At 33.5% G+C, this 26,190-nt stretch overlaps 1 protein-coding gene, 2 non-coding genes and 1 pseudogene across 4 annotated transcripts; 2 read left to right on the top strand and 2 right to left on the bottom strand.

The window, feature by feature from the left end:
* Window positions 1–29: 29 nt before the first annotated feature.
* Y82E9BR.18 (Nuclear export mediator factor NEMF) lies at window positions 30–15,661 on the top strand. Its single transcript, NM_065010.8, has 10 exons — window positions 30–123; window positions 4,401–4,590; window positions 5,953–6,488; window positions 7,042–7,271; window positions 8,428–8,679; window positions 9,326–9,612; window positions 11,145–11,318; window positions 12,185–13,010; window positions 14,267–14,356; window positions 15,357–15,661. Exons 1-10 carry the CDS (start codon window positions 60–62, stop codon window positions 15,471–15,473), a joined length of 2,766 nt encoding a protein of 921 aa, NP_497411.2. The 5' UTR covers window positions 30–59; the 3' UTR covers window positions 15,474–15,661.
* Window positions 6,648–6,700, bottom strand: Y82E9BR.28. The gene has a single exon (NR_052081.1). It is a non-coding gene; the product is annotated as an Unclassified non-coding RNA Y82E9BR.28 (non-coding RNA).
* Window positions 6,648–6,700, top strand: Y82E9BR.29. Its single transcript, NR_052082.1, has one exon. It is a non-coding gene; the product is annotated as an Unclassified non-coding RNA Y82E9BR.29 (non-coding RNA).
* A 1,424-nt stretch (window positions 15,662–17,085) lies between the features above and the next one.
* On the bottom strand, window positions 17,086–25,001 carry Y82E9BR.1 (annotated as a pseudogene). The gene is made up of 17 exons: window positions 24,930–25,001; window positions 24,689–24,763; window positions 24,550–24,643; window positions 23,478–23,644; window positions 22,441–22,577; window positions 22,284–22,323; window positions 21,653–21,708; window positions 21,480–21,608; window positions 20,169–20,241; window positions 20,063–20,122; window positions 19,943–20,012; window positions 18,334–18,401; window positions 18,058–18,287; window positions 17,913–18,011; window positions 17,650–17,757; window positions 17,506–17,604; window positions 17,086–17,155 (listed from the first exon to the last, which is right to left on the bottom strand). Coding segments are annotated over exons 1-17 (1,647 nt in total).
* Between the last annotated feature and the right edge of the window lie 1,189 nt (window positions 25,002–26,190).

Here is a 26,190-nt window from a genome sequence, read left to right as displayed (position 1 = left end):
TTTTTAGCCCAATTTTTTCCGATTTTCAGCCCAATTTTCAGCACAAAAACTGGAAAAATATGAAAAATCGATTCACTTTGGTCGATGTGATCGCCGCGACGACGGAGCTCAAGAAGCTCGAAGGTGCTGCTTTTTTTTAGGATGAAAATTGAATTTCCCGTGCATTTTTAGCTCGAAAACAGGGGGATTTTCACTGAAAATTTCGAATTTTCCGCTAGTTTTTAGCCCTAAAAATAGGAATTTTCATTGAAATTTGGCCTTCATTCCGAGATGACAAACTTTTTGGTGGCAAAGGTTCTTTGGGGGCATAGTATCCAAGGAGACAAAGGATCCAGTAGACAAACTGGGGTGTATCTTGGGGGGCATATCTTTGGTGACAACCTTTTTTTCAACTAGATTTTTATATGTATTTTTCAACTAATTTTTGTTCACATTTTTCTGGAATAAGATTTTTAATGCAATTTTCAATCGATTTTCGGTTATAATTCCCTCACAATTGAATGTATGAACGATGGTCTTTTGGGAAAAGCTGTAAAACGTCCAACTTCAGCTCCGAAGGATCACATGGGTACCTTCTGATGTTCTGATCCTTCAGATAAGAAGGATCGTAAGGGTACCTCCTGATGGTCTGATCCTTCAGATCCAAAGGATCATGAGGCTCTTCCTGATGTTCTGATCCTTCAGCTCCAAAAGAACATGAGGCTCTGCCTGATGATCTGATCTTTCAGAGCCGAATGATCACATGGGTACCTTCTGATGATCTGATCCTTCGGCTTCGACGGATCATATGGATTTTTGACAAAATTTGAAAAAAAAAATTTTGAAAAAAAACTCGAAATTTTTTTTGTTATTCTTCATTCTTTAAAGAATAGTTCAAATTTATCATGATAGGACCGAAAACTTTCAAGAAACAGTATAACTATACATGATAATCAGCTTCTACCAAATAATGATAAATTCTCCGCGATGACAAACTTTTGGGTGACAAAGTATCTTGGTGGACAAACAAAAATTACCGAAAACTGATGTAAGGAATAGTGAAATAGAGTCCTATGGACTATTAAACATGTTCAGTAGGTGTATTCAGGACTGTCCGTCAAAATAAAAAAAAGTTTGTCAGACGAAGTTCGAACCTGGGACCTGTAGGATGCAAAGTGCGCTCACTACCACTACACCAGCTATGCGAAAGTCGGCGAGCCTCATCGAAGGCTATTATAAAACTTAGTTCGCACGAGTATGATCGACATTCAACAAACAGTAATATCTCTCAACAAGAATTTCTTCATGGAATTGAGGTCATTTGACTATTTTTATCGGTTTTTCAAGTTGAGCATAGGGTCTTTTAATTTTTTGAGCATAGAAAATCATGAAAGCTGCCTGTTCCTTGTATCCTGGATCAAAATAGACGTATCTGGCCTAAAATATTTCCTGAAAAGTGATCATTTCATGTCCATCGTGTGTTTCTCTGTATTTTGAACCAGAAAGTTGAACAAAAATGATAATATTATATCGAAAAATGGAACAAATAAATTTTAGGCCTAATCAAATTTTTTCCGGATATTGTTTTTTTGTCATGATTATATGTTTTTAAATTTTTTATAATGTGTTTTATAACAAAATTCGTCATTATTTCCTTCATTTCAAGCAAAATTTAACAGTTCGAGCTGAAAAATAGATGTTGCAAAAAATTTAATTCGTTTCGATGAATACGGTATACGGTCGGTGTTTGCGTACTTTGGCGTTTGCGTATGAAGCACCCTATTTGACGCACGAAACTGTCAATGAAATTTAATGCAAATTCTGCATCGAAAAGGACATTACGATGGAAATAATGAAGAATTTAATTATAAAACACATTATAAAAAATTTAAAAACATATAATCATGACAAAAAAACAATATCCGGAAAAAATTTGATTAGGCCTAAAATTTATTTGTTCCATTTTTCGATATAATATTATCATTTTTGTTCAACTTTCTGGTTCAAAATACAGAGAAACACACGATGGACATGAAATGATCACTTTTCAGGAAATATTTTAGGCCAGATCCGTCTATTTTGATCCAGGATACAAGGAACAGGCAGCTTTCATGATTTTCTATGCTCAAAAAATTAAAAGACCCTATGCTCAACTTGAAAAACCGATAAAAATAGTCAAATGACCTCAATTCCATGAAGAAATTCTTGTTGAGAGATATTACTGTTTGTTGAATGTCGATCATACTCGTGCGAACTAAGTTTTATAATAGCCTTCGATGAGGCTCGCCGACTTTCGCATAGCTGGTGTAGTGGTAGTGAGCGCACTTTGCATCCTACAGGTCCCAGGTTCGAACTTCGTCTGACAAACTTTTTTTTATTTTGACGGACAGTCCTGAATACACCTACTGAACATGTTTAATAGTCCATAGGACTCTATTTCACTATTCCTTACATCAGTTTTCGGTAATTTTTGTTTGTCCACCAAGATACTTTGTCACCCAAAAGTTTGTCATCGCGGAGAATTTATCATTATTTGGTAGAAGCTGATTATCATGTATAGTTATACTGTTTCTTGAAAGTTTTCGGTCCTATCATGATAAATTTGAACTATTCTTTAAAGAATGAAGAATAACAAAAAAAATTTCGAGTTTTTTTTCAAAATTTTTTTTTTCAAATTTTGTCAAAAATCCATATGATCCGTCGAAGCCGAAGGATCAGATCATCAGAAGGTACCCATGTGATCATTCGGCTCTGAAAGATCAGATCATCAGGCAGAGCCTCATGTTCTTTTGGAGCTGAAGGATCAGAACATCAGGAAGAGCCTCATGATCCTTTGGATCTGAAGGATCAGACCATCAGGAGGTACCCTTACGATCCTTCTTATCTGAAGGATCAGAACATCAGAAGGTACCCATGTGATCCTTCGGAGCTGAAGTTGGACGTTTTACAGCTTTTCCCAAAAGACCATCGTTCATACATTCAATTGTGAGGGAATTATAACCGAAAATCGATTGAAAATTGCATTAAAAATCTTATTCCAGAAAAATGTGAACAAAAATTAGTTGAAAAATACATATAAAAATCTAGTTGAAAAAAAGGTTGTCACCAAAGATATGCCCCCCAAGATACACCCCAGTTTGTCTACTGGATCCTTTGTCTCCTTGGATACTATGCCCCCAAAGAACCTTTGCCACCAAAAAGTTTGTCATCTCGGAATGAAGGCCTTGAAATTTCAACGAATTTTTGGGTGAAAATTTCCGGTTTTCCGATTTTTTGACACAAAATTTGCAATTTTCCGTTAAATTTCAGGTCAATTTCGAATTTTTTCTTCAAAAATTTTCAGAAAAAATTCAACTTTTTTACTAAAAAATCGATATTTTGACTTTTTTTTTTTTTTTAAAGTTTGGCTGGAAAAATTCCACTTCTTCTAAAAAAATATTCAATTTTTGACTGAAAATATCGAAAATTCGTTTATTTTTAATATTTCAAAAAAATCCGTATTTTTTCGAAAATCTCTAATTTTTTCCAGCAAAATTCTCAGATTTTCAGAAAAAAAAAAGTAAATTTTCCTATAGACATTGATTTTTCACTAGAATTTTGAATTTTTTACTAAAAAATTTGAATTTCCCGCCAAATTTTAGGCTTAAAAAGGGAATTTTTAAATTTTTTTAAAAAATTAAAATTTAGACTGAAAAAATTCAAAAATTTGTTTTTTTTGTTTCGAATTTTTAGAAATTTTTCAGAAAAAAAAAATCAAATTTTGGCTGAAAAATCGATATTTTGACTTCTTTGTTAAATTTAAAAAAATTTTTTTTGAAAATTTCCAACAGTTTGGCTGAAAAATTCAATTTCTTCTAAAACATATTCAAATTTCGACTGAAAATATCGAAAATTGGTTGTTTTTTTTGAATTTCTGAAATTTTTTTTTAAAAAATTCAATTTTTGACTTAAAAAAAAATAATAATTTCGTAAATTTACCACGAAAACGAGATTTTTCTGAAAAATATTTGAATTTCGAAAAACAAGTTTTAAGGGGTAGAAATAGGTGGGAAATTCGAATTCGCTAATGAAATTTCAAAATTCTGACAAAAAATATCAGAAAATTTGAAATTTTCAGAAAAATCTGATTTTTGTAACAAATCACCGATTTTTCGGCTTTTTTAATGAAAAATTCAAATTTCCCGCCATTTTTAACCCATATTTGACGTTTTTTTTCGTCGAATTTCGAGCATTTCTGCATTTTGTCGTAGGCTGTGCGGTGTTTGCGTACTTTTGGAGCTACCGTACCCCTCAAAATTCAAATTTTGAGCTAAGAACCCCGAAAACAAGTGTTAAGGGGTAAAAATAGGTGACAAATTTGAATTTGATAATAAAAATTTGAAATTTTGACTGCAACTGCCTAAATTAAAATTTTCTTGCAGGAATGCGTGTGAACAACGTTTACGACATCGACAATAAGACATATCTCATCAAATTATCCCGAACAGACGAAAAAGCCGTTATCCTCTTCGAATCAGGTGTCCGACTTCATCAGACATTTCATGATTGGCCAAAATCACAGACTCCATCGTCTTTTTCCATGAAATTACGGAAACATATCAATCAGAAACGGTACTAAAACCGTTCGGGAAAAGTTCGGGAATTTTTCGAGTTTCTCTGGATTTTTTCTCCTAAAAATTCGAATTCAGCGCCTCAAATTACCCCTGGAATCGCAATTTTTAGGGTTTTAACTCAAAAATTTGAAAATTCCCTGGTTACGGTAGCCCCAAAAGTCCGCAAACACCACGGCTACAGTACCCCAGACATTTTTTGCTCCGAAAATCGAGTTTTTTTGGATTAAAAATTGGCGTTGAAAATGAAAATTGAGCTAAAAATAGTTAAAAATTGAAAAAAAAAAGTTGCAATTTTTAACTATTTTCAGCTCAATTTTCGTTTTCAACACCATTTTTACCCAAAAAACTCGATTTTCAGAGCAAAAATGTCTGGGGTACTGTAGCCGTGGTGTTTGCGGACTTTTGGGGCGTAACCCGGGAATTTCCAAATTTTTGAGTTGAAAGCCTGAAAATTGCACGATTTTAAGCGAAAAACTAAGAAAATCTCGTTAAAACCGGATTTCACCAGAAATTCGTGAAGATTTCCGAAAAAAAAACCGAAAAAAAAAATCGAAAAATTGATTTTTCTCAAATTTTCAGTTGGAAATTGAGTTTTTCACTCATTTCTGCCCCTAGAAATTGGTGATTTTTGCACAAAATAGATTGGTGTCCTAACTTTTTGGATTTCTAGGCCACCAATCTGAAAATGATGGTTTCAAGCCATTTTTCATCGATTGTTATCTCGAATAATGACAATAAAAACGATTTTAACTTGAAAATCTCAAAATTTTCAGTTTAAGTCTCGAAAATCTTCTAAAAAACGATATTTTCCCTGTGACCTGTGTGCTTCTATTCAGATTTTTGGCATAAAAACTGTATTTAATCACATTTTCAGTCATAAATTGGCTAAAAATGTGAATAAATGCGGTATATCTGCCAACAATTTGACAATAGAGCACATTTGTCACTCGGAGATGCGGAAGCTATGCCCAAATTTTCATTTTTCCTCAAAAAACTTGATTTTCACAGATTTTCAATACAAAATTCGACTTCTCCATTACTTTTTACCCCCCGTAACCCGGTTTTCAGTCAATTTAGACTAATTGTCGTAAAGTTCGGTTCCTAGCAGGTGTTTGCGTACTTTTGGCGCTACCGTACCCCTCGAAATTCAAAAATAGAGTTAGAAGCCCTGGAAAAGGTTGATAAAGGGTAAAATTAGACGGGGAATCCAAATTTTAATATGGAAATTGCAAAAAAATTGATAATTTCATTAAATTTCACCGGATTTTCAATGATTTTCGGTGCTGAAATTCATTCCAACGGAAAAATACCAATTTTTCAAGCTTTTGCATGCCCAAAAATGCCCAAATTTTTTTTTCAGCCTAACCTCCATCCGAGTAGTTGGCTTCGATCGGCTCGTCGAGCTCACCTTCGGCACCGAAGATCGTGAAAATCGCCTCTACGTGGAGCTCTATGACCGTGGAAACGTTGTGCTCACTGACCAAGAGCTCACAATTCTCAATATTTTGAGAGTTCGAACCGACAAGGATACCTCTGTCAGATGGGCGGTACGCGAGAAATTCACGTTTTCCGACGATGAAAATTCTGCTGCGAAAACTGGCGAAAAATTGGAAATTTCCGACGTAAAACTAGCGATTTCCGGGATTCCAGACGGAAAAGAAGAGCAATTTGGACGAATTTTGGCTCAAATCACAAAATGTGGAAATCCGGTGACTAAGGAGATTTTGGCACGATGCCAAGTGAAATGGGACACGAAAATTAAGAATTCTAGCGAAATTTCCGAGATTTTCGACGGAAATTTGCACAAATTTGAGGAAATTCAGAAGGCTACCGAAGATGTTTGGGATACGGTTCTGCATAAACCGTTGGGATTTATTAGCTACTCAGAAGTGCTTTGTGAGTAGGAAAATTGGTGAAAAAATCGATTTTTCACGGAAAAATTGGCATTTTTTGCTTTTAAATTTTTTTTTAACCGAAAATCTCAGTTTTCTAGTGATTTTTCTTGATTTTTCAGTTAAAAATTGAGTTTTCCACTCATTTTTACCCCTAGAAATTGGTTTTTTCGCACAAAATAGATTGGTGGCCTAACTTTTGGGATTTCTAGGCCACAAATCTGAAAATGATGGTTTCAGGCCATTTTTAGCGATTTTTTCCAAATAATGGGAATAAAAAGGATTTTAACTTGAAAATCGCAAAATTTTCAGTTTAAATCCCTAAAATCTTCTAAAAATCGATATTTCCCCTGTGACTTGTGCGTTTCTCAGATTTTTGGCATAAAAACTGTATTTATTCACATTTTCAGTCTTAAATTGGCCTGAAAATGTGAATAAATACCGTATTTCTGGCAACAATTTGACAATAGAGCACATTTGTCACTCGGACATGCGGAAGCTATGCCCAAATTTTCATTTTTTTCCCGAAAAACTTTGGATTTTTCGGAATTTTCCAGCTCCAATCTCGACTCCAATCCAAATCTACCAGGATTTCAACCCAATTTCAATGGAATTCACCGCTAAATTGTCCAAAGAGCTTTCATCGTTCTGCGAAGCGGTCGACGAGTTCTACTCGAGAATTGAAACTCAGAAACAGGAACAAAAAGCGGTTAATATGGAGAAACAGGCGTTGAAAAAGCTGGAAAATGTGGAAAAGGATCAGAAGGATCGGATTGAAGCGTTGCAGGTGCGGCGGAAATTGCTGAAAATTTGGAGAAAAACGCTGAAAAATCGCGCTTCAATTTCCGATTCATCAAAAATTCACTCGAAAATTTGAATTTCCCACGTCACCAGCTTCAAAATGACCCCCATATTGCCTATATTCCGTCAAATTTTAACATTTTTGGGTCCCACCACGAAAATCGCGGGTTACTGTAGCTCCATTTTCGTGGTGAGACCCAAAATTTGAAAATTCATGGAATATGAGCAATATGGGGCTTAAATTGAAGCTAAAAGTGAGGAGAATCTAAATTTTATTATAATTTTGCCAAAAACTCGAATTTTGGGTCTCACCACGAAATTGGGGCTACAGTAACCTCCAATTTTCGTGGTGGGACCCCAAATTTTCAAAAAATCACTGAATATAGGCAATATAGTGGTCAAATTGAAGCCTATGTTGCGAAGAATCGAAATTTTTGCCGAAAAATTGAACTTTGGGTCCCACCAAGAAAATCGCAGGTTACTGTAGCTCCACTTTCGTGGTGGGACCCGAAATTTGAAAATTCATGGAATATGAGCAATATGGGGCTTAAATTGAAGCTAAAAGTGAGGAGAATCTAAATTTTAATATAATTTTGCCAAAACTCGAATTTTGGGTCTCACCACGAAATTGGGACTACAGTAACCTCCAATTTTCGTGGTGGGACCCAAAACTTCGTAAAATTGACTTAATACACGCAATATAGTGGTCAAATTGAAGCTAATGACGCTGAGAAGCAAGATTTTTGCCTAAAAATTGAATTTTGGGTCCCACCACGAAAATTGTAGGTTACTGTAGCTCCACTTTCGTGGTGGGACCCAAAATTTCAAAAAAAAAATTGAAGCTAATGACGCTGAGAAGCAAGGTTTTTGCCGAATAATAGGCTTTCGGGTCCCACCACGAAATTGGGGCTACAGTAACCCCCGCGTTTTCGTGGTGGGACCCAAAATTTCGGAAAATGACGGAATATAGGTAATATGGGTGTCATTTGAAAGCTGGTGACGTGGAGAACTCGATTTTGTAAATTTTTATTTAAAAAATTGAAATTTTAAAGAAAAAAAATTTTTTTTTCAATTTTCGAAAAAAAATTTTTTTTTTCAAATTTCAAGTTAATTTCGCAGAAATTTATTGATTTTTTTTGCAGCTAACCCAATCTCAACGTGAACAAATGGCGAATCGTATCATTTTGAACACGGAACTCGTCGAAAAAGCTCTTCTACTCATCAGAAGTGCCCTCGCCAATCAATTTTCATGGCAAACGATCGAAGAAATGCGAAAAACAGCTGCTGGAAATGGGGATCCTGTCGCAAAATCGATTGATTCATTTAAATTTGAAAATAATGAGTTTATGATGAGCCTGGCGGATCCGTATGATGATGAAGCTGAGGTTTTGAAGGTAAAAGTCGCGCTGAAAACTCAAAAATTTGTGAATTTCTGCTATTTTAGCTGAAAAATTCGAATTCAGCGGCTCAAACTCTACCGATTTTCCACTTTTCCGCGGTTTTTTTCTCAAAATTTTGAATTTTTGCGGGTTACTGTAGCTCCAAAAGTACGCAAACACTTCATTGCCGAATTTCGGGCTGAAATTTCGATTTCTCGGTGTAAAAATTACGCTGAATTTGAAAATTTTAAGGAAAATCGGTTAGAAAGCGAATTGGACAATTTTTTTTTCGAAAATTGAAAAAAAAATTTCGAAATTACAAAAAAAAAATTTTTTTTGGAATTTTCAAAATTTTTACAATTTTTTTTGTAAAAATTTTGTAAAATGTTCAAAACTGTCAAAAAAAATCGAGTTTTCCACTTTTCCGCGGTTTTTTTCTCAAAAATTTGGAATTTTGCGGGTTACTGTAGCCCCAAAAGTACGCAAACACTTAACTACTGAATTTTGGCCTAAAAATTTGATTTTTCGGTGTGAAAAATTATGCTGAATCTGAAAATTTTAGAGAAAATTACTTTAAAAAAAAATTGAATTGTAAATTTTTTTTCGAAAATTAAAAAAATTTCAAAAAAACATTTTTTTTTTTTCAATTTTCAAATTTCAGGTGCCAATCGACATCTCGCTGAACGCATCAAAAAATGCTCAACGCCATTTTGTCGACAAAAAATCGGCAGCAGAAAAAGTGAAAAAAACGGTCGCCTCATCGGAAAAAGCCATTAAAAATGCCCAAGAAAAGGCGAAATCCACTCTGGAACAAGTGAAAATTGTCGTCGAAGTGAAAAAATCACGAAAATCAATGTGGTTCGAGAAGTTTCGATGGTTTATCAGTTCCGAAGGATTTATTGTCGTTGCCGGCCGAGATGCTCAACAGAATGAGCTTTTGGTTAAAAAGTTAGCCTGGAAAAATGGAGAAAACTGCAGAATTTGGGGTTTTTAGATGTGAAAATGAGGAAAAATTGCTACTTTTTTTAGTTAAAATCATGAAATTTCAGTCGAAAAAAATTTTTTTTCAAATAAAATTAAATGATCCAAAAGTTGGATAATTTGGCGAAAAATGGCCAAAAAAAAATGGCAAAATTGCAATTTTTGCCCATAAAATAGTCCTAATAATTGGAAATTTGAGAAAATTGACCCAAAATATGCAAAAGCCAGCGAAAATGGTAAAATTTGGCCAAATATGAACAAAAATGTGAAAATTGCCAAAATCTCCGAAAAATTATGAAATTTTTTGAGAAAATGAGCCGAAATTTGAGAAAATCGGCAAAAATTATCATTTTTGCCCATTTTTTTATAGAAAATTAGTTGGAAATTTGCAAAAAGCTGCCATGTTGGGTCCCGCAGCGAATGTGAACCCGATTTTCCGTGGTAGGGGACCCACATTTTCAAAAAATCGAAGCAAAATTTGGACTTTTCTGGAAAAATGAGAAAATCTCACATTTCTATCGATTTTTCTCGAATTTTCAGAAATCGATATTTCCCCTGTGACTTGTGTGCTTCTATTCAGATTTCTGGCATAAAAACTGTATTTATTCACATTTTCAGTCTTAAATTGGCCTGAAAATGTGAATAAATACCGTATTTCTGCCAACAATTTGACAATAGAGCACATTTGTCACTCGGACATGCGGAAGCTATGCCCAAATTTTCATTTTTTCCCGAAAAACTTGTGATTTTCATCATTTTTCGATGATTTTCACAGATTTTTAATACGAAATTCGACTTCTCTATCACTTTTCACCCTCGTAACCCGGTTTTCAGCCAATTTGGACTAATTGTCGTAAGGTTCGGTGCCAACGTACTTTTGGCGCTACCGTAACCCGAGAAATTCAAAAATAGAGTTAGAAGCCCTGGAAAAGGTTGATAAAGGGTAAAATTAAACGGAGAAACGGAGAAAATTTTTAGCATGAAAATTGCTGAAAAAGAATTTTTATCGAAAAAAAGATTCCACTGAAAAATGGCGAAATTGCAATTTTGACCCATAAAATAGTCCTAATAATAGAAAATTACTGAAAATTATACGAAAAGCCGATTTTTCGAGCTGAAATTCATGGAAAATTTGCAGAAATACAGCAAAATTTCAGGTTTCTATGTAGTTTGAGCATTAAAATCAAAAAAAAATTGTCTGAAAACTCACTTTTCAACCAAAAACTGACAAAAAATTCCCAGTTTAAATCTCTATATGCTTCTAAAAATCGATATTTCCCCTGTGACTTGTGCGTTTCTCAGATTTTTGGCATAAAAACGGGTATTTATTCACATTTCCAGCCTTAAATTGGCCTGAAAATGTGAATAAATACCGTATTTCTGGCAACAATTTGACAATAGAGCACATTTGTCACTCGGACATGCGGAAGCTATGCCCAAATTTTCATTTTTTTTTCCCGAAAAACTTTGGATTTTTCACTAATTTTTCAATTTTCCAGATACCTCCGTCCCAATGATATCTATATGCATGCAGATGTTCGTGGTGCCTCTTCAGTTGTCATTCGTAATAAGTCATTCGACGCAGAAATCCCGCCGAAAACCTTGACAGAGGCCGCTCAAATGGCTGTTTGTTACTCGAATGCGTGGGAGGCTACAGTAACCGCCAGCGCATGGTTGGTGGATGATGGAAAAATGAATGAAAATCACGAGAAATTCTTCATTTTTGAGTTTATTTCGATTTGAACTGCAAATTCACATTCTCCACGTCATCAGCTTCAAAATGACCCCCATCATGACTAGATTCCGACGATTTTGGGTCTCGCCGCGAAATTGGGGCTACAGTAACCCCCGCGTTTTCGTGGTGGGACCCAAATTTGCAGAAAATGCCGTAATACAGGCAATATGGGGGGTCAAATCGAAGCTAGTGACCTGGAGAAACAAGATTTTTGCCCAAAAATTGAGCTGTGGGTCCCACCACGAAAATCGGGGGTTACTGTAGCTCCATTTTCGTGGTGGGACCCAAATTTCTGAAAGTTTGCGGAAGATAGGTAATATGGGTGTCATTTGAAAGCTGGCGAGGTGGAGAATTCGAAGTTTGATGTTAGTTTTCGAAAAAATCAAAATTTCGAGAAAAACGGGTAAATTTTTAAGAAAAATTATTTAAAAAATTGTTTAATTTTCGAATTTTTCCCCAACTTTCAGAAGGAAAATTGATTTTTCTGCCTGAAAAAAGGCATTTAAGACATTCATACAACCAGTGCCACGTCATTTCTCCAAAGTCGGGTCCCACCACGAAATCGGGGCTACAGTAACCCCCGTGTTTTTTTTTTACCCAACATTTCAAAAATTTGTGGAATATGGGCAATATGGGTGTTTTTTGAAAGCTGGTGACGTGCAGAATTCGAATTAATGGTTAAAAATTTCATATTTTGGAAAATATTCGAAATTAATTTTTTTTCTAAAAAAAATTTTTTAGAAAAAAAATTTCGAAAAAATTTTTTTTTTAAATTTTTTCCAAAAAAATTCCAAATTTTTCCAGGTGGGTCCACCCTGACCAAGTGTCCCGTACAGCACCTACCGGCGAATACCTACCTTCTGGAAGCTTTATGATCCGAGGAAAGAAGAATTTTATGCCACCGAGCCAACTTGTCATGGGACTCGGAATTTTGTTCCGAATGGATGAGGAATCTATCGAAAGACACGTGGCACTAGAGAAATCGAAAGCTGAAGAAAAGTCGGAGGAAGACGGGGAAAAAATGGAAGATTCTCCGAAAAAAACGGCGAAAATCCCAGAAAATCCGGCTGAAAACGATGAATTTCCGGATATCGAAGTGAAAATTGCCCGGCCAAGTGGTGAAGAGGCCGAAGAAATGACACTTATCGAAGTTGGACCAAAAAATCCCGTTAAAAACTCGCAAAATGCTCAAAAATTGCCGAAAAACGCGGAAAAAACCACCCAATTGTATTTGGAGGAGAAGCTCAAAGAGCAGCTGGGCGGTCCGAGTGCAAAAACGCAAAAACGGCGTCAGAGAAAGGAGAAGCTGGCGAAAATGAAGTATAAGGATCAGACTGATGATGATTTGGAGCTGCATAAGGAGTTGCTCAAGCCTCAGGGAAAAATTGTGGAGAAAGTTGAGGAACGGCCTGTCGAGAGGCCTGAAAAATCCGAAAAACCAGTGAAAATCGAGGAATTTAAGCCGAAAATTCAAGAAAAGCGAGAAAATCCGGATGAAGAAGCCGAAGAGCCCGAGGAAGACGATAAGGAGGCGAATTTGGAGGAGCTATCGATTCTTACAACACTTACGGCTCAGCCACTTGACGAGGACACACTGCTCTTTGCAGTTCCCGTCGTTGCGCCATATTCGGTACTTAAATGATCCAAAAATTGGAAAATTTGGCAAAAAATTGACCAAAAACGGCAGAAATTGGCCAAAAACTGTAAAATTGTGACTAAATGATCCAACAATTGGAAAATTTGGGGAAAAATGACCAAAAACGGCAGAAATTGTCCGAAAAATGGCAAGCTTGCAATTTTGGGCCATAAAATAGTCCTAATAATCGAAAATTAGAAAAAAAATGTGAAAAATGACAAAGTTCACCAAAAAATTAGGAGTTCGAGCAAAAATCTGAAAATTGATCACAATTTTTGAGAAAATGAGCCAAAATTTGTGAAAATCGGCAAAAATTGTCATTTTGGCCCATATAATTTATATAAAATTAGTTTAAATTGGCACAAAAGCTGCCATTTTGGGTCCCGCCACGAATGTGTATCGATCTTTCGTGGTAGGACCCGAATTTTTGGCGAAAAATTTGAATTTTCTGGTCGTTTTCTGGAGAAATTGGCAAAAAAGTCTTAGAATTTCGAAATTTTTAGGTAAAAACCCGCGATATTCCAATTTTTCGTAATTTTTTGCTCCTAAATGATTTTTTTTCACATTTCTAGTGATTTTTCTTGAATTTTCAGTTAAAAATTGAGTTTCTCACTAATTTTTACCACTAGAAATGGTTTTTTCGGCACAAAATAAATTGGTGGCCTAACTTTTGGGATTTCTAGGCCACCAATCTGAAAATGATGGTTTCAAGCCATTTTTCTTCGATTTTTTTGGATTTCTATGTTTAATTATGACAATAAAACGGATTATAACTTGAAAATCCTGAAATTTTCACTTAAATTCGGTACTTTTTACGGGAAACTAGTGTAAATTCGGGGAAAAACGAGCCAAAAACTGGAGAAAAATATTGGTGGCCTAATTTTTTTTTCATTTCTAGGCCACGAATCTTAAAAAAATACAGTTTTAGCTCATCTTTCGTGTTTTTTTTCCTGCTAAAAACTCACAATTAATGGAATAATAATAATTTTAGCTCTCAGAGGCTCAAAAATTTTGAAAATTTCCTCAAAAATCGATATTTCCCCTGTGACTTGTGTGCTTCTACTCAGATTTTTGGCATAAAAACTGTATTTATTCACATTTTCAGTCATAAATTGGCCTGAAAATGTGAATAAATACCGTATTTCTGCCAACAATTTGACAATAGAGCACATTTGTCACTCGGAGATGCGGAAGCTATGCCCAAATTTTCATTTTTTCCCCGAAAAAACTTTTGATTTTTCCATTTTCAGGCACTCTCAACGTACAAATATCGCGTCAAAATCACTCCGGGTATCGGAAAACGTGGAAAAGCTACGAAATCGGCGATTGAGCTCTTTACGGTAAGGATATTTCAAAAAAAAAATCAATAATTTTGCATAAAAAATTATCGATTTTTGGAAAAATCGATAATAACCCAAAAATCGATAATTTTTGGTAACACATCTATAATTATCCAAAAAAAAAATCAATAATGGTGCCAGGGGGGCTGTCCCATAACGGGTTGATCTACAAAAAATGCGGGAATTTTTAGCCCAGAAAAGGTATGAATCTGGGCGTCTATTCTCCCGCATTTTTTGTAGATCTACGTAGATCAAACCGAATTAGGAACACTCTGACATCATCTATAATTATCCAAAAAAATGATAGTTTTTCGAAAAAAATGGATAAAAAATCAATTAATTTTGCATGAAAAGTTATTGATTTTTTTGAAAATCAACAATGTTTCGAAAAAATCGATAATTTTTCGAAAAAATCGATAATTTTTCAAAAAATCGATAATTATATGAAAAAATTGATAATTTTTCGAAAAAATCGATAATTATTTGAAAAAATTGATAATTTTTCGAAAAAATCGATAATTATTTGAAAAAATCGATAATTTTTCTTAAAAATCGATAATTTTTCTAAAAAATCGAAAATTATTTGAAAAATCGATAATTTTTCGAAAAAATCGATAATTATTCAAAAAAAATCAATAATTTTTTTAAAAATCGATAATTTACGGAAAGTTGATAATAATTATCCGAAAATCAATAATCTTCTGGAAAAAATCGAAACTTTCATGAAAAATCGATAGGTTTTCAGAAAAATCAATAATTTTTTGTAGAAAATCGATAATTATTTGAAAAAATCAATAATAAAATCACTAATTTTAAAAAATCGAAAATTCGGAAAATCGACAATATCTCCTAAAAAATCAATAATTATTCTAAAAAATCAACAATTTTTCGAAAAAATCAAAAAAAAAGTTCGAAAAAATCAATAATTTTTGCAAGAAAAATTATCGATTTTTTTAGAAAATCGATAATAACCCAAAAATCAATAATTTCAAAATTTCAGCGTCAACGTACGGATCGCCAGGCGGCATTAATCAAATCACTGTTATCAGATGACTCAGCATCACGAAATCTTCCAACAAAAGTCCGAATCTCGGCACCACAGCTTCACGCTAAATAGTTTCCTGATTTTAAGTTTTTATGTGGGGGAAAAATCGATAATTCCCCCCAAATTTTCTGGTATTTATTGTCTAAAAAAATGGTTTTGATTTCTATTTTCTATTTATTTATTCTTCTTTTTTTTCTCTTTTTTTCTTTAAATTTTTGGATTATTTAATGTATTGCTTTTTCAGAAGATAAATTTTTCCGAAAATTACTTTTTTTAACAAAAAAATCGAAAAAAAAACATTTTTTTGACATTTTTTGGGGCAAAAAAATAATTTTTTGGAAATTGTACAAAACTACTAGAAATTGAAAAAGGGAAATTTTTAAGTATTTTAGGATCAATCACTTTTTAATAGTTTTTGATGGGTTAAATCTAGATTTTCTGAATTCAGCATACATGAATTGCCCGTTTTCAACAAAATTAGACAACTTTTTATTTTTGCCCAATTTTGATTTTTCAGCCATCTAATCCCCCCTAACTCCTCTAACTACAAAATTAACCATTTTATGGGAGTTTCAAATTGTGAATTTTTGCCATAAATTGTCCATTTTTTTGCCCATTTTTGCCACGTTTTACTAATTTTTGATGGGTTAAACCTAGTTTTTCTGAATTCTCTCTATACAAATTGTCCGTTTTTAACAAAATTAGACAACTTTATATTTTTGCCCAAATTTGATTTTTCAGCCTTTTTTTTGGGCAAAAAAATATTTTTTTGAAAAATGTACAAAGCTAAAATATTCTGAAAAAGGGCATTTAAAGTATTTTAGGATCAATTTTGAGTCCTAATTGAGTCCTATTAGAGTCCTATTTTGAGTAACTACAAAATTAACCATTTTATGGGAGTTTCAAAATTGTGATTTTTGGCCATAAATTGGCCATTTTTGCCACTTTTTAATAGTTTTTGATGGGTTTAACCTAGATTTTTTGCATTATTTTTATATAAATTACCCGTTTTTAACAAATTTAGATAATTTTTAATTTTTGCCCAAATTTGATTTTTCAGCCTTTTTTTTGGCCAAAAAAATTTTTTTTTTTGGAAATTGTACAAAATTACTGTAAATTGAAAAAGGGCATTTAAAGTATTTTAGGATCAATTTTGAGTCCTCTAACTATGAAACTAACCAAAAAAAACTCACAGAAGGTTGCCCACCTTTAAGCAAAATATTTTCTTAATTCAGCGTCTATTACTTACTTAAAATCAGTTTTGAGATTTTGTAGATAACTATAAATTGGAGGAAATTCACATTTTTCGGAAAAATTTTTAAAAAAGTTTTTGAAAATTTGATATAACAATACATCTGTACAGTTTATAGTTCGCAGTAGGAGCACACAGAGTTGGAAACAGTAAATATGATTTGATTTATTATAGTTATATTTGTGATGAAAAAAGACATCATGGTGAGATGAGATTGATAATAAATATACGAAAAAGTTACAAGCGAAAAAACGAAATGTTCTGTAGAAGTTGATTAATTAGATCATGAAAGTGCCAATGAGAGAGTGTTAGGGACATGAATAACGGGTAAAATGCTGTTTAAAATCAATTATAGTAAGTTTTTTGATAAAGAGTAGAAATATATAATGTAATTGCTCAAAATGAAAAGAAAAGAAAAAACACAACAACTCATTAAATAATTGCAAACGACGACTCATCTACATTGTCCACAATTGCGAGATTTTCGATTGGAATTGGTTTTCTGAAAAATAGGTTTAGGTTTAGGCTCGGATTAATCAACCTATATCGGAAAGTTAAAAAAATATTGTTTTTTATATTAAAGGTGGAGTAGCGCCAGTGGGTATTTTGTCTAAGTGCACTTATAATGATCGAAAACAACCGAATATCATAATAAAACACTCCAAAATTTTTTAGATTTTTCATAATTTCCGGTCAAAGTTTTGGTAAATTGCCAAAATTTTCGAAAAAGTTCTGTGGGTTTGGGCCAAATACCTACAAACACTACTACCCCTTTGAATATCAATCAATTTTTTAGTCGTTTTCTAAAAATTGTTGTCACTTTAATATTCAAATGACTAAAAAAAAACTAACTCGACGATCTCCCATTCGCTATGGTTATCATAAAAATGAAGGTTGAACTTCAGAATTTCCCAGAATTTCAAGTCGCACTGAGAACATGAAATTTGACCGCTGAAATTACTTTATAGTTTTTTTTCAGTCGAATCTTTTCAGTACCCATCAATTGTCACTTGTTCCAAGCCTTTTTGATCAGTAATACACCCATTCTCCACTTTGAATCTTTCCAAGCAAGCTCCCCTAGATTTCTCGAATTGAAAGGTTTCTCTGAATATATTGTTAAGGTTAAAGTTGTCTTTAAAAAACATTAACAAATTGATTGCTCCTCAACATTTTTCGAAATTAAAACTTTTCTAGTTGAAAATTGATTGATCTTGGTGTTGAAGTTATTTCAAATAACGGGTATTTAAAAAAAAACTCACTCATAGAGCTGCCACGGGTAATGCTCGAAAAAGAAGTGAAGATTGAAGTCGGTAACATTGTGGTATGAGAAGGGGCACATAGTACAGACGATTCGGTTGCTAAAATAAAATTCTTATTATTTTAAATTCCTTTGCAATCTCTTACCATCCATTCATTTCCACTTTCTCCGAACCTTCTCGATCAATGGCACACCCATTCTCCACTCTGAATCGCTCAATGCAAATTCCATTTGATTTTAAGAAACGCATTGATAATCCGGTGTAAAAGTTAAAATAACATATATCATCGATTATATCGAAAATCTTTCTAGACAATTTTTTGTGATAATCAGAAGATTGAATTAGTTTATGGAACTCGAGGGAGCAATATGTTATCTGTAATCAGGCAAAGTTGTGAATAAGAAATTATAGTTACTGTTACCTCTAGAATGTTGTATTTGATCAAATAGAGACACTCGGCGATTTTAATTTTACTCGGAGGAGGCATTGCTGGATTTTTGGAAATTAATAATAATGTTTGTAAGGTTCTCAGGAAATTAGCATTACAATTTTGAAAAATAAAAAATTGGTATGGAACTAGGAAATGAGAATTTTCAAGTCTTTTCTCGCGGTTTGAAAATTTCCAGGTGTGCAAAAAGCGAGTTTTTGCCCATAAATGTGGCCCACTTTGTTGTTTGGTGACTATAGCTTCAAAATGAACCGAAATAGGGCTTTTAAAGTAGATCAATGAGGTTGTCCACGTGGTGTCAGAATGTGCCATGTCGGTTTGATCAACGTAGATCTACGAGAACTGCGACGCAGACTTCTCTACTGATTTTGCACGGTTAAGAACGTGCTGACGTCACATTTTTGCGCAAAAAAAATCCGCATTTTTTGTAGATCAAACCGTGATGGGACATCCTGACACCACGTGGCTGTACACTAATTGAGAATACACGGCGAGGCAAACGTTACGTATATACACTAATTTCTACAGTAGTCGCAACTTTAAATGAGAGTTATCTCGAAAACGGCTAAATTTCAGAAAAAATGATGGTACTTGTGTATTATACCCCCGCCATTTTAAAAAATAATTTTTTAATTTACAAAATAAAAATGTGTGGACTTTTAGGCTTAGGAAAACACCATTCCTAAGCACAATGAGAAAAATGGGTATCACGTTTAATTTAAATTAATGGAAATTTGTTTAATTTTTAAAATGGCGGGGGTATAATGCACAAGTACCAAAATGATGTATTTGAAAAATGATCTACAGAAAATTCTCCGCATTTACAACGTCTTTTTTTAAAATTTTTTCAAAAATTGCTTAATTCTGTACAACACCATTCTAATTCTCTAAAATTGACTGTGGATGCCTGGTGTCAAAGTGTACCATTTTGTTTTAATCCGTGAGAAATGCGGGAGAAGAGAAGCAGACTTTTCAAATGATTTTGCATGGCTAAAAGTGTGCTGACGTCACATTTTTCTGGGAGAAAAATTCCCGCATTTTATGTAGATCACACCACGTGTGCCTACCTAACATTTTAAAATTATACAGAAGAACTGTAGCGTTTCCTAAAAACCTATAGTTTTTTAATTTTATTTTGAAAATTACATTATTGCATTATTGCAGAATTGAATCAGTTGCGACTCCGTAACGGTACTGTATACAGGTTAGTAAAGTTACATTTTTCAGTACTGACACGCGGGCGGAAATGTGTTTTTCTTAAAGTTTACATTAACTTACAATACACGGATGTACATACACTAATTTCTACAGTAGTCACAGAAACTAGATGGGTTGGTTCATGATACTCAGTCTTGAAACCTATATTGGCTACTATCTCGAAAACCATCACAAAATCGATTTTGTGATGCATATAAGAAATGACCGCAAATAAATTATTTATCTTTATTGTTGATGAATTTTTGATTTGGTACTTCCCGGCCAAGTTATACACGTTTGTTCAGTGGAGCGCGTTTGCACCCATCTAGCAAGTGAACCACCGTGCCCCGCTATCCTATTATCAAATCTCCTTTCAAATTCTTACCTCCTATCTCGATTCCAGCATTTTCGCGCGCCATTCTTGCAAGAGATTCCATGTCGTAATTGTAAAGCCCCTGAAAAAGAGAATCAATTGAAAAAAGCAACAAGAGCACGTTCAACATACTTCTAGAGACCAAAAACTCCAAGTATCGCAGTGTTCCAGATCTTTGTGGAACGGTTTGGTCTGTAATGGAAATAATCTCTTTAACATTAACAAAAGTAAGACTCACATATTTGAAGTTGTCACATAGGCCTGTAAGATCATTAGCCAGCGCGACAAGACGTTCTCGTTGGGAAGATTCTCTGAAGATTTCTTTTATTTTAAAACTTTAGTATATATATATAATGCCAATAATTTTACTGAACATGATGCATGTACGAATTAACATTTGTATATCATAGCGACTAGACAACAATGTGAAATAAATAACTTTTCTTGAGTTTCCTGCGTTTCTGCACCTAATTTCCATTTGATGAATGCGACGAAATATTTTTAAATGAATTTAAGTGAATATAAACTAATAATAACGTTAACTAAACTAATTAAGTTTAAGGGTGCAATAGAGTCGATTAGTGATTTCTTGAAAGCTTTAAATGACAGATAATCGAATAATTCGGAATGATCAGATATAACGGTCAGAAAATTTATAAAATGTGTCGTGTAAATTGTTTTATGATTTTTTTCAATTCTGCAAAAAAGCTAATTTAAAATTACCTTTTTCCGGCTACACACCTTGGTTTGCTCGCCAAGTTCAAGTTAAAGGTGGAGTAGTACCACTGGGGAAAGTGTTAAAAACTACTCACATGATGCCAAAATGACCGAATATCATAATAAAACTTTTCAAAAAATTTTTGAAATTTTTTTATCTACTGTCAAAAAGTGGCAATTACTCAGTTTTTGCCACTCATAATTTTGGAAGTTGACCAAAAAAATTTCTGTCTTTTTTTATACTGTTATTTTGTTTAAATGATTTGTATTAAAGCATTGTAGGGGTCGAAACATTCTACATTGCTTTGGATTTCCCCAAAATCTCATACTTTTCAAATTTTTGGCAATTTACCAAAATTTTAAAAAATACGAGCTTTTGAGGGAATCCAAAGCAATGTAGGTATGTTTCGACCCCTACAATGTTTTAATACAAATAATTTAAACAAAATTAAAGCATTAAAAAAGTCGAAAATAAGTTTTTTTGGTCGACTTCCAAAATTATGAGTGGCAAAAACTGAGTAATTGCCACTTTTTGACAGTAAATAAAAATTTTTCCAAATTTTTTTGAAAAGTTTTATCATGATATTCTGTCATTTTGGGACCATATAAGTGGTTTTTAACCACCTTTAATAAAACATTGACCATTTGAAGAGGACCTTTGAACAATGATTGTTTTACAATTTTTATGTTCTGAAAGTGTCCATGGAACTTTTTGAAAAAAAATTTCTCATTTAATACTATATGTAAAGTGAACGGAGCAGTCTCACGGAATGCAACGTTTGTTTAGAAATGAAAAAGAAAAGGGGTTCAGTTTGGATCAAAAACCACTTACAATTCCAAATTGCTCAGTTGCTCTCTTTTGGCATGTTCGTAGTAGAAGTGAACATTCAAAAAATCGATGTTGGTGTTGCAGTACGAACATTGATTGCAATAAAAGGTAAAACTATATTTCTTTGGGTCTCTTAAAATATTGGATACTCAGAAATTCAAAACATTTCAACTTACGCAATACACTTTGGAAGTACACGGCCTGTAAATGAGACTTCTGGCACTTCTCTTTCCTGCAAAAATATTATTTTTATTTCAGTATCAATTACATTTTAAAAAAAGGAAAATCAGTTTTGATCTATGACTTTGAAAATTAAAGGTGGGGTTCCGAAATCCGGGCAAATATTTTTGAATGACTCAAAAGTTGTCCCTGATTCCGAATATCGATGTGGAAAAATTCAAAAAAAATTATATATCGATTTTAATAGCAAAAGGGAATTTTTTTTGAATTTTTTCACATCGATATTCGGAATCAGGGGAAAATTTGGAGTCATTTAATAATATTTCACAGATTTCGGTACCCCACCTTCAAAATGTTTCACTGCAATTTTTTGACACTTCTACCGCTCTAAAAGAGGGCGCATTTATACGAAATGGTCCCGCCACGCGCTCAAAAAATTATTTTTCATATACATACATCTTTTTTTTAAATTGAGCCGTTTTCGAGAGAACTCTTATTTAAAGTTGTGACTACTGTAGAAGTTAGTGTATGTAGTACAGTCGTGTGTAGTAAGTTTATGTAAACTAAGGAAACACAAATGCACATTTCCGCCCGCGTGTCAGTACTGAAAAACGTAGTTTTACTAACCTGTATACAGTATCGTTCCGCAGTCGCAATTGGTTCAATTCTGTAATAATGCAATAATGTAGTGTTAAAAATGAAATTATAAAACTATTGGCTTTTAATCCTTTAAGATTTGGCTACAAAAAGTGTTAGCTCTTCTGATGGCAATCTTGAAACATACCCAGATTTTATCAACTCTTCATTTTCTTTTCGAATTGTTTGCCACGACTTGTACGTTTTGTCGAACCAGCACACGTTTTCATCCATGAAACGTAATACCCTTTTGACGTTTTCCATCAAGCCGACCACGTCGAATTTCTGAAAAATCACTTATTAACAGGACACATGGATAGTTGGGAGTGAGCAAAGTAAACCACTAGGTCGCCATATTTTTGGACATTTGAATTTAGTATGGATTTCTTGAAAAACAATAAAAAAGAGTGTAGTAAAATTTGAGTTGACAAGTTTACATTAAAGGTGGTGTAGTCTAATTTGTTTTATTTCTTTATTAGACTCAAAATTGTCTGAAAATACCGAATTTCATAACGAAACTTCTTGAACACTTCTCAAAAAAAGTCTTGACGCCTCAAAAAAAATGGCCTAAAGTTAGTTAAAATTTGAAATTTGACCGACTTGTCAAGCGGCTGGAAACTGATTTTTTTTGAAATAACCGTCAAATTTTGAGTGTACTCGTCAATTATCTTGCGTTTTCAACTTCATTTAGGTATTTTAAAGTCGTTGGACGGCGACTTTTTAATTTTTTTAAACCAAATCTCGCCGTCCATCGACTTTAAAATTCTTAAATGAAGTTAAAACGCAAGATAATTGACGAGTACACTCAAAATTTGACGGTAATTTCAAAAAAATCAGTTTCCAGCCGCTTGGCAAGTCGGTCAAATTTCAAATTTTACCTAATTCAGGCCATGTTTTTGAGGCGTCATAACTTTTTTTTGAAACGTTTTCAAGAAGTTTCATTATGAAATTCGGTGTTTTCAGGCAATTTTGAGTCTAATAAAGAAATAAAAAATTCGACTACACCACCTTTAATCTAATTATCAAAATAAGCAAAAATAAATAGTAACACTCGAACCGAAACCAAGTTCATCTGGGGAAAATGCAAAACCAAAATACGAAGACATTTTTACGGATAGGGTTTACCATAGGCTACTCCACTTACCGTATAATCTTTATTAGTAAAAAAATCTTTATTTGACATACCTTAATTGTATTCAAAACCTTTTTTGCAATCTTTTTATCAAACTCGGAAGCTTCGAGTATCTTCTTAACGTCTTTGAGGTAAGGAGTCAGAAATTCAACAGCTGTGCTGATTTCAAAAAGTCGTTTGCACGTGTCATTCAAGTAAGCCCTTGGGTAGATGGACGGTGCTGCAAATGTTTTGACTTGGAAAACGTTGAAGTTCAAAATTAAAACAAAAATTACAATCTATTCAAAATTGCTTTGAAACGTTGAAATCGTTAGAAAAACTTATGTTTGAATTTTAGGGGTGGCAATAACTCCCACAGTACTCCCAGTGATTTCATCAAGTTAAATGACACGTGTATTCAGCTCGACTCATCGGTGTGTTTTCTATTAAAATACAGTTTATACCGAGCCTAAGATTTCTTGCACGGCGTCATTGGGGGTCAAATTATACCCAGTGATAGCCTTTAGAATAAAAATTACATTTTCAGAAGCAAAATCATAAGGTGACACAATCAATGTATTCTTCTAGATGCGGTTTTTAAAGATGGTGTAGTCGAATTTTTTTTATTGCTTTATGAGACTCAAAATTAACTGAAAACACCGAATTTCTTAATGAAACTTCTTGAAAACTCTTCAAAAAAAAAGTTATGACGGCTCAAAAAATGGCCTAATATTAGTTGAAATTTGAAATTTGACCGGCTTGTCAAGCGGCTGGAAGCTAACTTTTTTTTTTGAAATCTCCGTCAATTATCTTACGTTTTCAACTTTATTTAGGTATTTTAAAGTCGATGGACGGCGAGATTTTTAATTTTTTTTAACCAAATCACGCCGTCTATCGTCTTTAAAATACCTAAACAAAGTTGGAAACGCAAGATAATTGAAGAGTACACCCAAAATTTAACGGTGATTTTAAAAAAATCAGTTTCCAGCCGCTTGACAAGTTGGTCGAATTTCAAATTTTATCTAATTTTAAGCCGTTTTTTGAGCCGTCATAACTCTTTTTGAGAAGTTTTCAAGAAGTTTCATTATGAAAATGATAAAGCAATAAAAAATACGACTACACCACCTTTAAAAATATCTAACGTACCAATGACGTCATCGACAACCGGCAATTAAATGTCTTCCCCACTTGCGTCGGCAATAATTTTTCCAATGTTCCGCAGTTCGAGCTTGTGTTGTGTCTAGAATATTGGTAATGTGTAACCGTTACTGTTCAGTATCCATACCTCAAACCATACTGAATAAGCGTCGATTTCGTATGTTTTGAAAATATCAATCATCTCGTCGCGGTGTGGAAGGACCTGGCCAAATTTTTTGTATAAAACTAGTTACACTTAATTAGTAGAATCTACATTATACTGTAATTGTGTTCTCATCTTACAGTAAAAAAACTACCGTCAAAATTGAAAATTTTGTAAACAAAATGTGATGCATTTTTGGGTCAAAAAGACACAGTGAAAAACTAACCGCTTTAACATTATCTTCTAGCAACGCAAAATTAATTGCGATTTGCTTCGATTCTTCGACGGAGAGCACCATTTGAACGTTTGCAACTTTCTGAAGTAAAATTTAATGGAGTAAGGTTAGAAAAACAGTCACTATTGGCCAAATGACAATGGATAGGGAGAGTGGAGGGTGTTCTCCGTCCGTTAGAATAGCCTTCCACACGAAGATGAATCTGTGTACCATGTGTGCAAAAGGCTGACCTCTGCTCAATACGGAACGCGGTCTGACGTAATGAGCAGGCAAGATAGCCGTCGCACGGGCTGTAAATGGTGCAACACCCTCCGTTCTCCGTATTCTTTGCCATTTGGTTAATATCGATTTTCTTTTGGCAGGCATTCTTTAGCTACCTAAATTGCAATTAGTCAAAATATTGAAGAATAAAATGGTAATAGTTAGTTATTTTGAAAAAGTGAAAATAATAACATTAGGTGTTCAGAACCAAATACGTTTTGAAACTATTGAATATGTATTCAGACAAACCTTTCAACTCGAGAAATCTAGGGGAATTTGCTTGCAAAGATTCAAAGTGGAGAATGGGTGTATTACTGATCAAAAAGGGTCGACACAAGTGAAAATTGATGGGTACTGAAAAGATGCGACTGAAAAAAAACTATACAAATGATTTCAGCGGTCAAATTTCATGTTCTCAATTCGACTTGAAATTCTGGGAAATTCTGAAGTTCAACCTTCATTTTTATGATAACCAAAATTTCGAAAAAAAAATAGAAACATTTTGCTAAAATCTGAATTTTCGCAAACTTTCCATTGTTGCAGCCACTGGAAGTCAATTTTTCTAAAATAATGACCCAATAATTTATATTGTGGTAATTTATCGCGAGTGAACTCCTTGACTGAAACACATTTTAAACCGAGAGGCGTATAAAATTATCAAAATTACCGAAATATGAATTAAATGGCGATAATTTCAGACAAATTAATTTTTAGCGGCTGCAACAAAGTAAAGTTGGCAAAATTTCAGATTTAGCAAAATTTTGCTCTTTTTTAAAGAAATTTTGATCTCAAAATTTTTTTTGGAATTGGGTATATTTAAACAAAATACCCACAAACTCTACTCCCCCTTTAATCAAAAACTAAAATTATTTTTTACTTTCAGCTATTTTTAAAATATATGTTGATTATTCCAAGCCTAAGCCTAAGCCTACGCAAAAGTCTAAGCCTATGCATATACCTATGTCTATGCCTAAGCCTATTCCAATGCTAT

The sequence above is a fragment of the Caenorhabditis elegans genome, chromosome III (genome assembly GCF_000002985.6).
Source record: "Caenorhabditis elegans chromosome III".
NCBI lineage: Eukaryota > Metazoa > Nematoda > Chromadorea > Rhabditida > Rhabditidae > Caenorhabditis > Caenorhabditis elegans.
Note: the sequence above shows the minus strand (reverse complement) of the source record. Positions and strands in the feature narration are given on the sequence as shown.

Bases quoted from the DNA above. Each gene is read 5' to 3' on its own strand.
- Y82E9BR.18 (NM_065010.8), top strand. From the start codon at position 60: ATGAAAAATCGATTCACTTTGGTCGATGTGATCGCCGCGACGACGGAG. The intron at 6,489-7,041 runs GTGAGTAGGAAA...GGAATTTTCCAG, and splicing joins TAGCTACTCAGAAGTGCTTT to CTCCAATCTCGACTCCAATC. The intron at 14,357-15,356 runs GTAAGGATATTT...TCAAAATTTCAG, and splicing joins CGGCGATTGAGCTCTTTACG to CGTCAACGTACGGATCGCCA.